The 13,699-nt window shown below is 38.1% G+C and overlaps 1 protein-coding gene across 5 annotated transcripts; it reads left to right on the top strand.

The window, feature by feature from the left end:
* Positions 1 to 484: 484 nt before the first annotated feature.
* Pfk (ATP-dependent 6-phosphofructokinase) lies at positions 485 to 13,453 on the top strand. Of its 5 annotated transcripts, XM_034980411.2 has the most exons (15): positions 485 to 562; positions 707 to 1,018; positions 1,445 to 1,649; positions 2,326 to 2,480; positions 3,095 to 3,203; positions 4,666 to 4,854; positions 5,297 to 5,440; positions 5,832 to 5,966; positions 7,350 to 7,513; positions 7,895 to 8,036; positions 8,869 to 9,051; positions 9,503 to 9,572; positions 10,370 to 10,594; positions 11,367 to 11,568; positions 12,471 to 13,453. In XM_034980411.2, the coding sequence occupies exons 2-15, from the start codon at positions 735 to 737 to the stop codon at positions 12,610 to 12,612; spliced, it is 2,349 nt and encodes a 782-aa protein (XP_034836302.1). In that variant the 5' UTR covers positions 485 to 562; positions 707 to 734; the 3' UTR covers positions 12,613 to 13,453. The 5 variants fall into 5 exon arrangements, with proteins under 5 accessions (XP_034836302.1, XP_069359985.1, XP_069359977.1 ...); XM_069503876.1 differs by lacking the exon at positions 485 to 562 and having other exon boundaries at positions 613 to 1,018; XM_034980421.2 differs by lacking the exons at positions 485 to 562; positions 3,095 to 3,203 and adding an exon at positions 3,317 to 3,425 and having other exon boundaries at positions 613 to 1,018.
* The last annotated feature ends 246 nt before the right edge of the window (positions 13,454 to 13,699 follow it).

Genomic DNA, 13,699 nt, shown 5'->3' on the forward strand with positions numbered 1-13,699 from the left:
TAAATGCATTTAAGCTCTTGTTAGAACGTGACAAAATGATTATGTTTGTCCTTATCACCGTGGCCACTTTTTTTGTTTGTCAAAATGTATTTCTACGTGAGTTGTGGTGAGTATTTGACAAACAACGTGAAGTGTAGAAGGAATGACATTTCACAATTAGTAAGAAAATCTGCTTGAGCGAGAGGGACTGAGGGGGCCACGCTAGTTGCAAATCTGGACATATCTGTGATGACAAGGCTCTTTTGGCACTTGAATGACATTAACAGTGGGTTGCTGTTGAAGAACCTCAGAATAATGACTATTAGAAGTAGCCCTATTGTGACACTTACTGTTAGAGCGAGATAGCTAAATGCATTTAAGCTCTTATTAGAACGTGACCAAATGATTATGCCAAAATCAACTATTATCTATGATGGTCATGACATATTATTATCGATGGTCATGTGTCAAGAATGTCAACTGTCAACTGTCAAGCAAAGCAAACTGCAAAGTTTGGTCTGTGCTGCAAAGGTCACCTTGATGATAAAGTTCACCTTCGCCGGCGGCGTTCAAATAACTTGAAGTAATTAAAACATTTATTTTTGTTAAATTGTGACCATTTCATCAGATTCTGTATGCTTATAAATTTCAATAAGACGTGATTTATAATCATCAAAAGAACAACGTTGCACCATTTCGTTACTAATTTCCTAATTGTCGCATCAAGGTATTTGGGTGTTTTCAAATTCAAGAAAATGGATGTATCAGGCGCACAAAGGTTTATCGAGCGAGGCTCGCATAAAGGCAAAGGCCTAGCAGTGTTCACAAGCGGTGGTGACTCTCAGGGTATGAATGCTGCTGTGCGATCAGTAGTTCGGATGGGAATCTACTTGGGATGTAAAGTTTATTTTATCAGAGAAGGATACCAGGGTATGGTTGATGGTGGAGATAATATCGAAGAAGCCAACTGGTCATCCGTAAGCTCGATTATTCACAAAGGTGGTACAATCATAGGATCAGCTAGATGCATGGATTTTATGTGAGTATTATTGTTTACGAGGCAGTACAAGACTTAATAAATAAGTAATATAATATGTAATATGGTAATTAGTGTTAAAAATAAGTTACTTTAGAAATATGTAAAATCTTGTAGTTTAATTTGTAATTTTGTACCTACTATTAGTGATTAACATATTATTGTAAAAATGAAACATGTCTGAATAAAGGCTTATTTATTAATTTATTTGTAACTAGAACAGAATATTTTAGACAGACGAAGAATAGAATAATTCATTTTAGATTTTAGACTTACTGAAAACAATTTATATAATTTTGTAGCAAGTTTTTTGTTTTATGTTGCCAGTAACCAATTTATGAAATAGGTTTTAGGTTTAGGAAGTCTACAATGGTCTAAAAATACAATCCTGTTGGTGTTGTACAAAATGTTTACTGTTACTTGTTTTAGCAAGCGAGAAGGTCGCCTGAAAGCTGCATATAACTTAGTGAATCGAGGTATTACTAATTTGGTAGTAATTGGTGGTGACGGTTCACTTACTGGAGCTAATCTCTTCCGTCAAGAATGGTCTAGCTTACTTGATGAATTGTTAGAGAACAATAAAATCACAAAGGACCATAGAGAAAAATACAAATACTTACACATTGCTGGAATGGTAATGATCAACACTATAATATTTTTCAATGTTAAACTAATTGCAGTAACCTACAAATACTATGTGTTTTTAAAACATAGAAAATTAAAACACATTAGTGTCATAGAAGCTCAAAATTTTGATTGAACTGCGGTGAATTGCAAGCACGATATAAACACATCCATAAGCATGATCCGTGCATTGATGTTTGCACTTGTACAGTTTGAACATGTAGCTATACAAGTTTGTCGACGCAATTGCATTGAGCAAACTTTCCTTTTCCTGTGCTGAATTCGCCGTAGTATGAATGGAGCTTTAGCTGCTGCCCGTGATTTCATCCGCATGGAATTAAGTTTTTTAAACTCCCGTGGGAACTCTTAGATTTTTCAGGATAAAAAGTAGTCTATGTCCTTTCTCGGTATGCAAGCTATCTCTGTACCAAATTTCATCAAAATTGGTTCAACGGATGGGCCATGAAAGGCTAGCAGACAGACACACACACATTTGCATTTATAAATATTAGTATGAATATGAAATGGGCTACAATTCAAAATGTTAGTTCAAACGAATGTACCTATTACTGTGTACCTACTGTGTGCACAAACTATACTCATTTGGAAAAAAAATGTTATTTTAACTTCCGGGCAAGTTTTCTCTCTGTTTTGCTGAATAAAAATGTATTCTAATAATCCAACAGGTAGGTTCCATTGACAATGATTTCTGTGGTACAGACATGACCATTGGTACAGATTCAGCTTTGCACCGCATTATAGAAGCCATTGATGCTATTGTCAGTACAGCATATTCTCATCAAAGGACATTTATTATGGAGGTTATGGGCAGACATTGTGGGTAAGAAAATATATGATAATTATGTTATTACAAAGTATTTATAACATTGCATTTACACTAAAGTCTTAAACATGTTTTCTACATGTAGTATGCATTTTTGTCAGTTTTTGTTTACACCAAGAACAAGTTGATTTGTGACAGAGTTGTACACAAAACTTGTAACTAATAAACAATTTTTGTTCGACTAATCTGTTAATACAAGAGACAAACAAATGATGTCGGAAACAATGACTATACAAGTTTAAATTTTTTTTTTAATTTTATAAAGTTTTATCTTAAACTAGTTTCACAACTCGTTTGTTGGTGTAAACATGGCTTTATAATTTACAGTGTAAACTCCCTGCAGCAAACTATTCCCTTTAAAAAAAATCTCCCTATAAAAGTTCCTAGAGCTTAATTGATTTATCAAATCAATACATAACATTGATACTCTCTCTCTATAACAAAAGAAAATTGTTGGTTTGGTTTCAGAGAGTTTACACTACATTTTGCTGTACTTAATCATCAATTTAATAAGTGAAAGAAGCCAATTCATCTTGTGTATAATTTCAGTTATCATGATTATGTTTATTAACTAAATATTTTTATAATAAATAAAAAGTTTGTTGATATAGATATCTTGCAACGGTCACAGCCTTGTCATCTGAAGCAGATTTTGTCTTTATCCCAGAGTCCCCACCGTCAGTGGACTGGCCAGATAAACTATGTGATAAGTTAGAACAGGCAAGCTTTTCTAATTTATATGCACCTTGCCCTTGTTATGAGTGTGGATTTATTATCCTCTATATAATCTGTAGTTCCTTTTATACACATACTTAATTAAAGTCTCTATTTAGTTTTCTTGCAGTATTCACGGCACTCAGTACGGATGCTACATATTGTTTTATTTGCGAAGATCCAGCGCCTCTCAATTGGGATAAAAAGTTGTGTGACAAAATCAAAGAGGCAAGAATCCAATATTCTTTTTCATGTGGGAGCAGGATCACTTCAAAATTTCCATTTTCATTTTATTAACGAGCATTTGGCATAAAAATGTTCAAATGTTTTAAGTTATTTTTCATTTCTTTTTTCCCTTTCGAATTGGCAACATCTTTTGGCGTTTCATTGTAGGAAAAATTTGAATGATTGAGGACTCCATTCACGTATTGAACCCATTTCAATAACATATGTAATCAATTTGTCAAAATTACAAATTACTTATAATTTTTTTTACAAAATTGGTATAACATGCATGGTCCATTATGCTTGGGTGCTGCTTGTTGCAGTTATCTGGCATTAGTGGCCGCTCTGGCGAGCGAGGCTGATCAAGTATTCATTCCTGAAGACCCTGTTCCCAATAAGTGGGTTGAAAAACTTTGCAAACGTTTAGCACAGGTATGATGACTTAATTGAGTGGCACTGATCACGTCATATAACACGCAATGTATACCTAATAAAACCACTTCCAGCTCTCGCTGGTTCAATCAACTCATAATAACATCAATAGGGCAATTCATACATATTTGACTCGCTTTCAACAAGCTGTCGTCATCTCAGAAAATGATGTGTATTTTATTAGATACTATGTACGCGTACCTACTCTTTTATGATTGTGTGTTGTGTGTCTAATCTTTTTTGCTACTGTAACAACTATCTCATTTTTAAGCTAATCTTACTTTTTTGCGTAACCTTTACTTGGTTATCATTGATTAAAATGTGTATTTGTTTAAAGTAAGGATGGAAAGATTCTGTAAATTCTAACACTTGCATGTCAATCAATTAAAATTTTAAATATGAATAAACCGTATGTGGGTCCTCTTGGGAAACTGAAAATTAGGAATGCCTACCTACTTCAAGTTTCACGGTGCAGTCTTTAATGGGGTTTTTAGAGGTTTCTGTGTAGGCAGTCGGCAAGTTGCCTTCTATATCGCGCAACTCATTTGCTCATTGGTCTGCTATAAAGATTTGCAGCAAGATTCAATCTATACTCAGTTTACTGGTATTTAGCAGCTTATGAAATGATTATGGCTAATTCTGTTGTACACAATCCCTAAACCGAAATAAATTGACAGGTCTAAATCTAGTGCTATCCTTTTCCGCAGGGAACACTGTTCCCGGAACAGTGTGAAAGGGATAACAGTTTTAAACCTGTCATTTTAGTTTAGAGATCTGTACAGCACAATTAGTCACATTGTCAAATAACCAGGAGCGCAAGTCGGGCCAGCGGCTAAACATCATCATCGTAGCGGAAGGCGCCATCGATCGCGAAGGCAAGCCGATCACCGCGGAACTGGTGAAGAAGGTGGTGGTGGACAACTTGAAGCAGGACACACGTATCACTGTGCTCGGTCACGTTCAACGCGGAGGATCTCCATCGGCTTTTGATAGAATTCTGGTAAGAAAATGAATGGGTACGTAAATAAACCGAAACCGTAAATGACGCAAAGGCTATCAACCATCTGTCTCCAGAGAATCCTTGATTGTTTCATCCACATAACCAAAAGGGCCCTGGGATACCGATTCGGAATGAAATGAATGATTCTACCCAGAAAAGCCGGCAAGAAACGCGGCAGTTGCTTTTTTCAAATCATAAAAAGTTGCAATATGTAACAATGCAATACAGTACCATCTTGTGTGCAACTGAAAGTTCAGCCGGTTGCTTCCTCGTAACTTTGTCAAGCAAATAATAAGCACTACAACAAGCATAGCTTGACAACTGTCATTGCAACTAGCCATAAGATTTGGGCTATGTCAATGACTTGATTCTGCAGATCTTCAGGAAAATTCGTCACAAAATAAAAAATGTTGAAAAGACAATTTTCAATTAATTTATTCAGGGTTGTCGCATGGGTGCCGAGGCAGTAATGGCTCTAATGGAGGCGACTCCTGAAACCGAGGCATGTGTGGTGACCCTGGACGGCAACCAAGCAGTGCGGCTACCACTTATGGAATGCGTACGGCGAACTAAGGCTGTTGCTCAGGTAAATAATTATTAAACCACATTGCTTTTAAGAGCTTCTGAGACGCGCAAGCACGTAGATTGATGCTTGAGCCAAGCATTGTCCTATAGTTACCTATAGTCTGCGACAGGTCGAGATGGCAATCGGGGTATGAGGCGGGGGCACACCCGCACTTCACCCGCGCTCACCCGCACCAGGTTCAAGTGAGGGCTGCACAGGTGTGCGGGGCGTTTCCTCTCCGATAGCCATCTCCACTTGTCGCGTACTATGCGTAAGGTATGCAATTTGAATGTAGAAACAAAAGACATCCAAGTATGGCAGTAGTAGGTACTTTATAAATAAAATGTGTTAAAAAACCTGAAGAGTTTTTACATTTCTGTTTACTTCATAATCGTTTATTGTACCTATTCAGGCTATGGCTGACAAAAACTGGGATCTAGCTGTGCAGATGCGCGGCCGCAGCTTTGCACGTAACTTGGAGACTTACAAGATGTTGACACGTCTGAAGCCACCCAAGGAAGCCTTTGACGAATTGGGCAAACCCTCGGTAAGTTCTTTTTGTGCTTTCAGGAACACTCCTGTCTTGGGATGACAGTGAGGATTTTCTTTCAAATCACTGGTGATAGTGAAAAGAACGAATATAGACCTGTGACGTCATTCTTATTTCAATAGTTATGGCGTTAAATAAATTAGTAATATCCAGTGACCTTTCCCAGATATTCACGGCCTGTACGTGAGTAAAACTTAGAAAATCTGTTAAAAAAGTTGAAACTTGAACTTGAATTTTTTGGTGGGAAACTTTTTTAAACGCAGTACAAAAACAGTGGGGGAGGAATGAAGTGGAGTTACGTCATGAAAGTCCTCCTTGCGTAAGAGCTGTAGAGGTGTTTCAAAATCAAACTTCTTTAGTCTAAGGGCCGGTTGTTTCAACAAATTTTGACGGACACGTTACCTTTAAATATGGCGCTAACGCACGTAAGTAAAGAAAAAGCGTTGATTCAGCATCTATTAGCGCTAACGTTCGTTAAAAAGTTACGTTTACGTTAACCAGTGTTGGCGCCATTGGTGATCGTCAAATCAGTTCGTAACTTCATACTTCTTACAAACGGAAAATTTTATTTACAAATTATAATGGAATCAATTTAATTCAATGCTTTTAATGGTAGTTTTTTTGAAGATGAAAGAGAATTTGTAAGAAAGAAAAAGTGTTTAAAATGCGAAGTAGCAATATTAACAACTATAATATAATTTAATATAAAATGAAATAAAACAAGGATACGGAGAAGTAAGTTAATTTTTAGGGTTAGTTTCGCAACCAAAATAACAATGACGAACAGTTTTTTGTACAATGAAGCAACGCCCTAAATTAACAGATGTTAAAGTTCGTCTACGTCTGTTAAATTTTAACGAACGTATCTTACGAAGACCAATGGTTTGAAACAACCGGCCCTAAGTCAGCTGGGTAGGTCACCAACCTTAATAATAATTTATTATTACTATGCGCTCAGCACTTCGAAGCAAGTTCATTTGTTGGGTTGTCTTTCAATCATGCCACAAATGGATTGAAGTGTTTTTGCATGAATGTCCTTGAAGCCCTGGAGAGTTACTTGGCTAATTTTATCCCGAAAAATCAAAGAGTTCCAATACGATTTTTGGAAACCAAAAACCACATGATCAAAGTCGCGTGCATCAGCTATAATATATACATATACAGTACAACGGCCATTGTTTTAAACATGTTTTAAATTTTTAAAAAAATGTTTCAGTTTTCAATTCTGTTTTAAACAAAAATGTTTGGTTTGTTAATCTGCTTTTCATCCAACCCTGTGAACCCTGTGCTTTATGTGAATACAATGTTACATGAAACTTTTTTCTGTGACTATATTGTGCATATTTGCATGAATTGTGATTATAAAGAGCTTTCGTGTAGGAAGGTCTGACGCTAGCGGTGATGCACGTGGGCGCGCCCGCGTGCGGCATGAACGCGGCCGTGCGCTCGTTCGCGCGTAACTGCATCTACCGCGGCGACACCGTGCTGGGCATCCACGACGGCATGGAGGGCTTCATCAGCGGAAACATTGTCAAGATGGAGTGGTGAGTGATAACGGTGAATTGCCTTACAAACATTAGTGGTGACGGACTTGCCTATGACTCCTAGCAAAAAAGCATGTCCAAAGCAATTACCTTTCTCGTGTTGCCAAAAGACAAAACTCAAAATTGACTTACAATTTATATAACTTGTTTGTTTGTTGTTTTTTCCTTTAATCACACCACAATGTAACAACGGATCGATGTTATTTTTCCACCTGGGTAGCTGAAAAGTGACTGGCATCTTTTTATTCCAGGAAATCAAAGAGTTCCCATGGGATTTTTAAAACCTAAATCCGCGTGGACTAAGAATTTGGTACATACATATTTTTACAGGGGGTAAAGAAATTTTGCTTTAACAAGATACCTATTTGTTATTATTTCAAGGTCCGATGTGACTGGCTGGGTGGGTCAAGGTGGAGCGTTCTTAGGAACGAAGCGCACCCTTCCGGGAGACAAGAAGGCAGAGATAGCTGCCCGGATCAAGGAGTTCAACATACAAGGCTTACTTATCATCGGTGGATTTGAGGTGTGAAATCTTCTGTCACATAGTTTTTTTATACATAAATAGCGAGCAAACGACCAGGGTCGGTCAAACGGGTCACCTGATGATAAACACCAGAGGAACCATAATGCGTTGCTTTCCACTAATTTTTAGGGTTCCGTACCTCAAAAGTCTGTCTCTCTGTCTGTCAAGAAACCTAGAGGGTACTTCCCGTTGACCTAGAATCATGAAATTCGGCAGGTAGGTAGGTCTTGTCGAAAAAATACGACTGTAGTACGGAACCCTCGGTGCGCGAATCTGACTCGCACTTGGCCGGTTTTTTTGATCCGCCCCTGAACTCTAGTGGGAACACCGCCGCTCCCCTTATGTTATATACTCCTGATACTTTATTCATGTAAGCTAGAGTTGGTGTCACGTCAAACCTTTAACTTGCGCAGTGGGTGATATATCGATCTACATTTATTTGGTTTCTCGTTAAAAAGCCTCCAGCCTTGAACCTGCGCAGCACTCAACTCATCGATATATTTGGTGGCAGAAGATGAAGGTAACAATAATACTTGTAGGTACTCCGCCTTACTTCGCTAGATGATAGCGTGATTGATAGTTGGGGCTATCTCCTGTGTTATTATGATCTTCTGGTAATTGCAAGGCCTTTGACCTTGTACCTGCGCACTGGGTGATTTATAGATGTAAGGCTAGAGCATATACGCAATGTCCAGAAGAAATGAAGGGAACTATGAGAGTAAAGGAATAGAAAGTACTCACCCAGAGGTCGCGGTCTTAGTTTCTTGTGCTGTAAAATTATCTCAATGTCTTATCTACTACTTGGAAATATACATAATATCGTCTCTTCTAGGCATATCAAGCTGGTTTGGAGCTATACGAGTCCCGCTCTCAGTACCCTGAGTTCTGTATGCCGCTGGTGGTGGTGCCTGCCACCATCAGCAACAACGTTCCCGGAACAGACTTTTCTCTCGGCTCAGACACCGCACTCAACGAGATCACTGAGATCTGCGACCGCATCCGGCAGTCGGCTCAGGTGAGCAGATATACGAGTCCCGCTCTCAGTACCCCGAGTTCTGTATGCCGCTGGTGGTGTTGTTCACCACCATCAGCAACAACGTGCCTGGAACAGACTTCTCTCTCGGCTCAGACACCGCACTCAACGAGATCACTGAGATCTGCGACCGCATACGGCAGTCGGCTCAGGTGAGCAGATATCCGAGTCCCGCTCTCAGTACCCCGAGTTCTGCATATATATATTCGGGATATATCCCGCCCTTCAAAACTTAATTTAGCTTAACTTAGCTAATATTCAAACTTAATTTAGTTAATATTCAAACTTAATTTAGTAAATATCCAAACTTATTTATTTAATATTCGGACTTTACCCAAAGAGCTTGAATAATGCTAAACTTATCCAGTGTGTAAACATAGATTTATCCATTAAGCATTAGCCATAATATATTAATGTTAATCTTTTTTACCAGGGTACTAAGCGCCGAGTCTTCGTCGTGGAGACTATGGGAGGCTATTGCGGATACCTCGCCACCTTAGCAGGTTACCTTTCTTATAACTCTTTCATGCCAAAATCCTTAATATTACAATGACCGCAACACAAATAGTCCAATCCAAAGGTTGAGATCTATAGAACGTACTTTGACTTTGCTCAGACTTAAGTTTCAGTTAAAACGAGACAGATTGATGCCAGCGATTAAAGCTGTTTCGTTTTATCAGTCTTAAGTCTAAGCAAAGTTAAAGTGCGTTCTGTAGAGCTCAACCTGAGCATTAAATACACAAGCCCGGCTCAGGTCTGTTTATGTAAATGCGCAGTCATACGCCTCGTGTTCAGATTGTGACCTAATTGTTTTGCACGTCTCGGAAGCTGTTAATGCTTCCGAGACGGTCAAGTGGCTTGACGTCAAGCACGTAGATTTATTTTGCTTGATCAAGCTGCTTGATGATGAGTCACGTCAAGCAAAAATATAATATTGCTTCAATGACCCGAGAAATATTGCTACAGCACCGCGCCCCTTGGACGGCATTCGCGTAATTTTTATCTCTTATGAGAGAGAGAGAGTAGGAGAGATAAAACAAGAATTTGAGCCCATTCAAATTGACCGGCGCGGAGAGCAGAGCTAAACATTGATTGTTTTTAAAATCGAGTTTTAACGGACCCTTTACGCGATAAAAAGAGAGACATTTATTTAGGCTGAGTTGAACTGTAACACGAGTGGCTATTCTTTTTCTTCATTAAAACGTCCATAACGTCGTTGCGGAGTGATACGCTTCTGTCCCTGAAAGGTACTATTAATTTATTTATTCTGTGGTAAAATTTTATATTGTTTTCTATATAGGTTTGGCCGGCGGTGCGGACGCTGCATACATTTATGAGGAAAAGTTGTCCATAAAGGACTTGCAGCAAGACGTGTATCACATCGCGTCCAAGATGACTGGCGGCATCCAGCGCGGTCTGATCCTGCGCAATGAGAAGGCCAATGAGAATTATAACACCGAGTTCATTTATCGGCTTTACTCTGAAGAAGGGAAAGGACTGTTTACAGCGAGAATGAATGTACTGGGTAAGATAATTTTCATAAAATACATACATATTATTATAACTTCATAAATAAATTGATAGTGAATTGATATTGTAGAAGCCAAGCAATGATTTCACGATTGAACTCCAAGCCCCAATTCCTTAACCCTGATGATACAGGGTACACCGTACAGCACTCCTATAGGTATTCAGGAACTGTTGATGAAGGATTGATATATTTTTATTACCTACAGTATTGAGCAAAGAGTTCACGATTGAACTCCGGGTCCTAACTCCTCAAACCAGATGCTAAAAAAATTAAAAAAAAAACCTAAATCCTTGCGGATGAAGTCGTGGGCTCAATCTAGTTTCCTACAGATCTGTTAAATGTTTTAAGAATCCCGTATGGATTGTTTGATTTTCCACACTAAAATGCAGCATATATCGATCCCTTGCATCCCACATTTCATCAAAATCGGTTAAACAAATGCCTTGAAATGCTAGCAGACATAGAGAGACTTACGCATTTATAATAGTAGTGCGGATTTATTATTATAGACTAGCTGATGCCCGCGACTTCGTTCGCGTGGATGTAGGTTTTCAAAAGCACGTGGGGAACTCTTTGATTTTCCAAGATAAAAGAAGCCTGTGTTACTCTCCAGTTTTTAACTATATCCATGCAAAAAGCAAGCTGAAGTGGCAGTGGGCAGGTCATGCCTATCGTAGAGGTGATGGCCGTTGGAGCCGGAAAGTCCTTGAGTGGAGACCGCGTATAAGCAACTTTGTTACTTGAATCTTTTTTAATTTACTTGTAGGTCACATGCAACAAGGTGGATCACCGACTCCGTTCGACCGCAACATGGGGACGAAGATGGCCGCCAAGTGCCTGCACTGGCTCGTGGAAACTATCCAAAAGGGGCCGGCGCGCGGCGCTGACTCTGCCTGCCTGCTGGGCGTCGTCAAGCGGCAGTACAAGTTTACACCTCTTGAAGAATTGAAGGCCCAGACCAACTTTGCGTGAGTTGATTTTTCTTAATCAAGAATTTCCTCCACAGAGATTTGACCAGACCATTTTCGCGGGAGATATTATCGTGTTCAAGTATGGACAGTTCCTTTTCCCTTACATTTTACACCATGATGGGACGACAATCCGACACGACCGGAGAGAGACGGAGGACTGACGGCTTTACGTGCTCTCCGAGGCCCGGGGTGAAACATCGCCAACTTCCTAACTCCGAGCTAGTACTGAGAAATCTTGACAGAAAAACAGAATACCTAACCATTTGGCCTGATCCGGGAATTGAGTCCAGGATCTTGTCACCCACAGAGGAACATGCTAACACCTAGACCATAGTAGTTTTTTTAATCTATCTAGAATCCTACCAGTGCGCAGCGTTGTGGTTACAGTAAATTTTAGTGACAATTGCTACTCTGTTGAGACTTCTCGCATAAAATTAAAGTGCAAACACTGCGAGTTGTAAGAGTATTCTTTTCGGCAGCTTCAAATCGTGCGAGAGAACAATAAAAAAAAAAAAAAAGCCTGATTATCTTAAATCAAGGATTGTTCTCGACGCAGATCGGCCATAGAGTTGTCTCATTTTTATGCACGAGCGGGGCTCAAGTCATTTCGGGCACAAATAATCCGCTGTCTATACGAACTTGAAATAGAAGTGTTTTTTTTTACCCGCGACATCGTTCGCGTGGATTTATCTTTTAAAAATCCTGTGGGGACTTTGATTTTCCAGAATAAAAAGTAGCCCATGTCATTCTTCAGGTCTTTAACTAGGTATGTCCGTCAAAGCCACGTCGATCCGTTGCTCCGTTACGGCGTGATTGAAGATCAAACCAACAAACAAACACACTTTCGTATTTATATTATTATGGATAGTGATTCTATACTAAGACATATTTTTTTTCAGGCAAAGAATAGCCAAGCAACAATGGTGGATGAAACTGCGTCCGTTGTTGCGCATTTTGGCCAAACACGATTCCACCTATGAGGAAGAGGGCATGTACATGACTGTCGAACAAGGAGAGATAGACTCCGAACATATTATTTAGACCAATATAAAAAATAAAAACTGGTCCTAAATTATCCAAAATATGTTTGTATTGCAGTCTGCAATGGTGTTAACTCGGTGTTGCCATGTATCTCAAAGTAGATTTGCCTATATTTATTAAGCTGAATTATTGAAGCTGCTAGAATATAATTTTAACATTTATTTTTGGTAACGATACAAAGATATAGTATTATTATTAACTTAGAACGTAATTGATGAATAATATACTAGTTGTTTAAATTTTAGATATTCGATCAGTTGTTATTTTAGTCAAATACTACAATTCTATTTATTGTAAAGAGTTAGTTCCTTTTTAGATGCAATTTCATTTTAGGATGAAACAATTATATTTTTTAAGATTTTTTTTAACAAAAGATACCTATATTATCTAATATCTAGCTGTATAATTTGATATTACTTAGGTATTTATATTTTACTAGTATTTTTTTCAATTTATAATTTTGAGATTATATTACTTAATAAATTTTAAATAAAAATTTCATGAAAAATAATGTAACAAATGTAAGTTAACTTATATAGTAATTCTAATTTTTGTTTTGTGAAAGATCAAATCGTGGTATTTTTTTTAATTAAATTTGTAATTAGTTACCTACTTGTTTGGGGTGTTTTTATGGACTTTGACCATATTATTATGAAAATATTTGTTTTGGTCACTTGCATTGACTTCCTATTTGTTACACTAATACTTTAATAAGAAACAAGCCCTAAAATGTTTCTAAAGGTTATTATAAAGATAAACTTGATGTTTATGTATATCTAATACTCTGTGTTAAATTGTACTTTATATGATCTACTTTGTAATATATTATTTATGAATACCAGCAAGTTGTTTTTTTAATCAAAAATAAGATCTTTAGTACTTTTAGTCTTAAGTGATCAATTGAATCAACATATTTTCAGTCAGAATAGTTTCCGAGTGAACATACATGTCACAAATTTTGTAACTGGCAGCAAGCGAACCGTGGTCTAGTGGTCAAGGCGTCGGGCGTGAAGTCAAAAGACATAGGTTTGAATCCTGCCGGTTCCGGTATTTAAAATAGCTTAGAAATAGTTGGAGAGCTTGACAT

This window comes from Maniola hyperantus, chromosome 2, assembly GCF_902806685.2.
Source record: "Maniola hyperantus chromosome 2, iAphHyp1.2, whole genome shotgun sequence".
In the NCBI taxonomy this organism is placed as follows: Eukaryota; Metazoa; Arthropoda; class Insecta; order Lepidoptera; family Nymphalidae; genus Maniola; species Maniola hyperantus.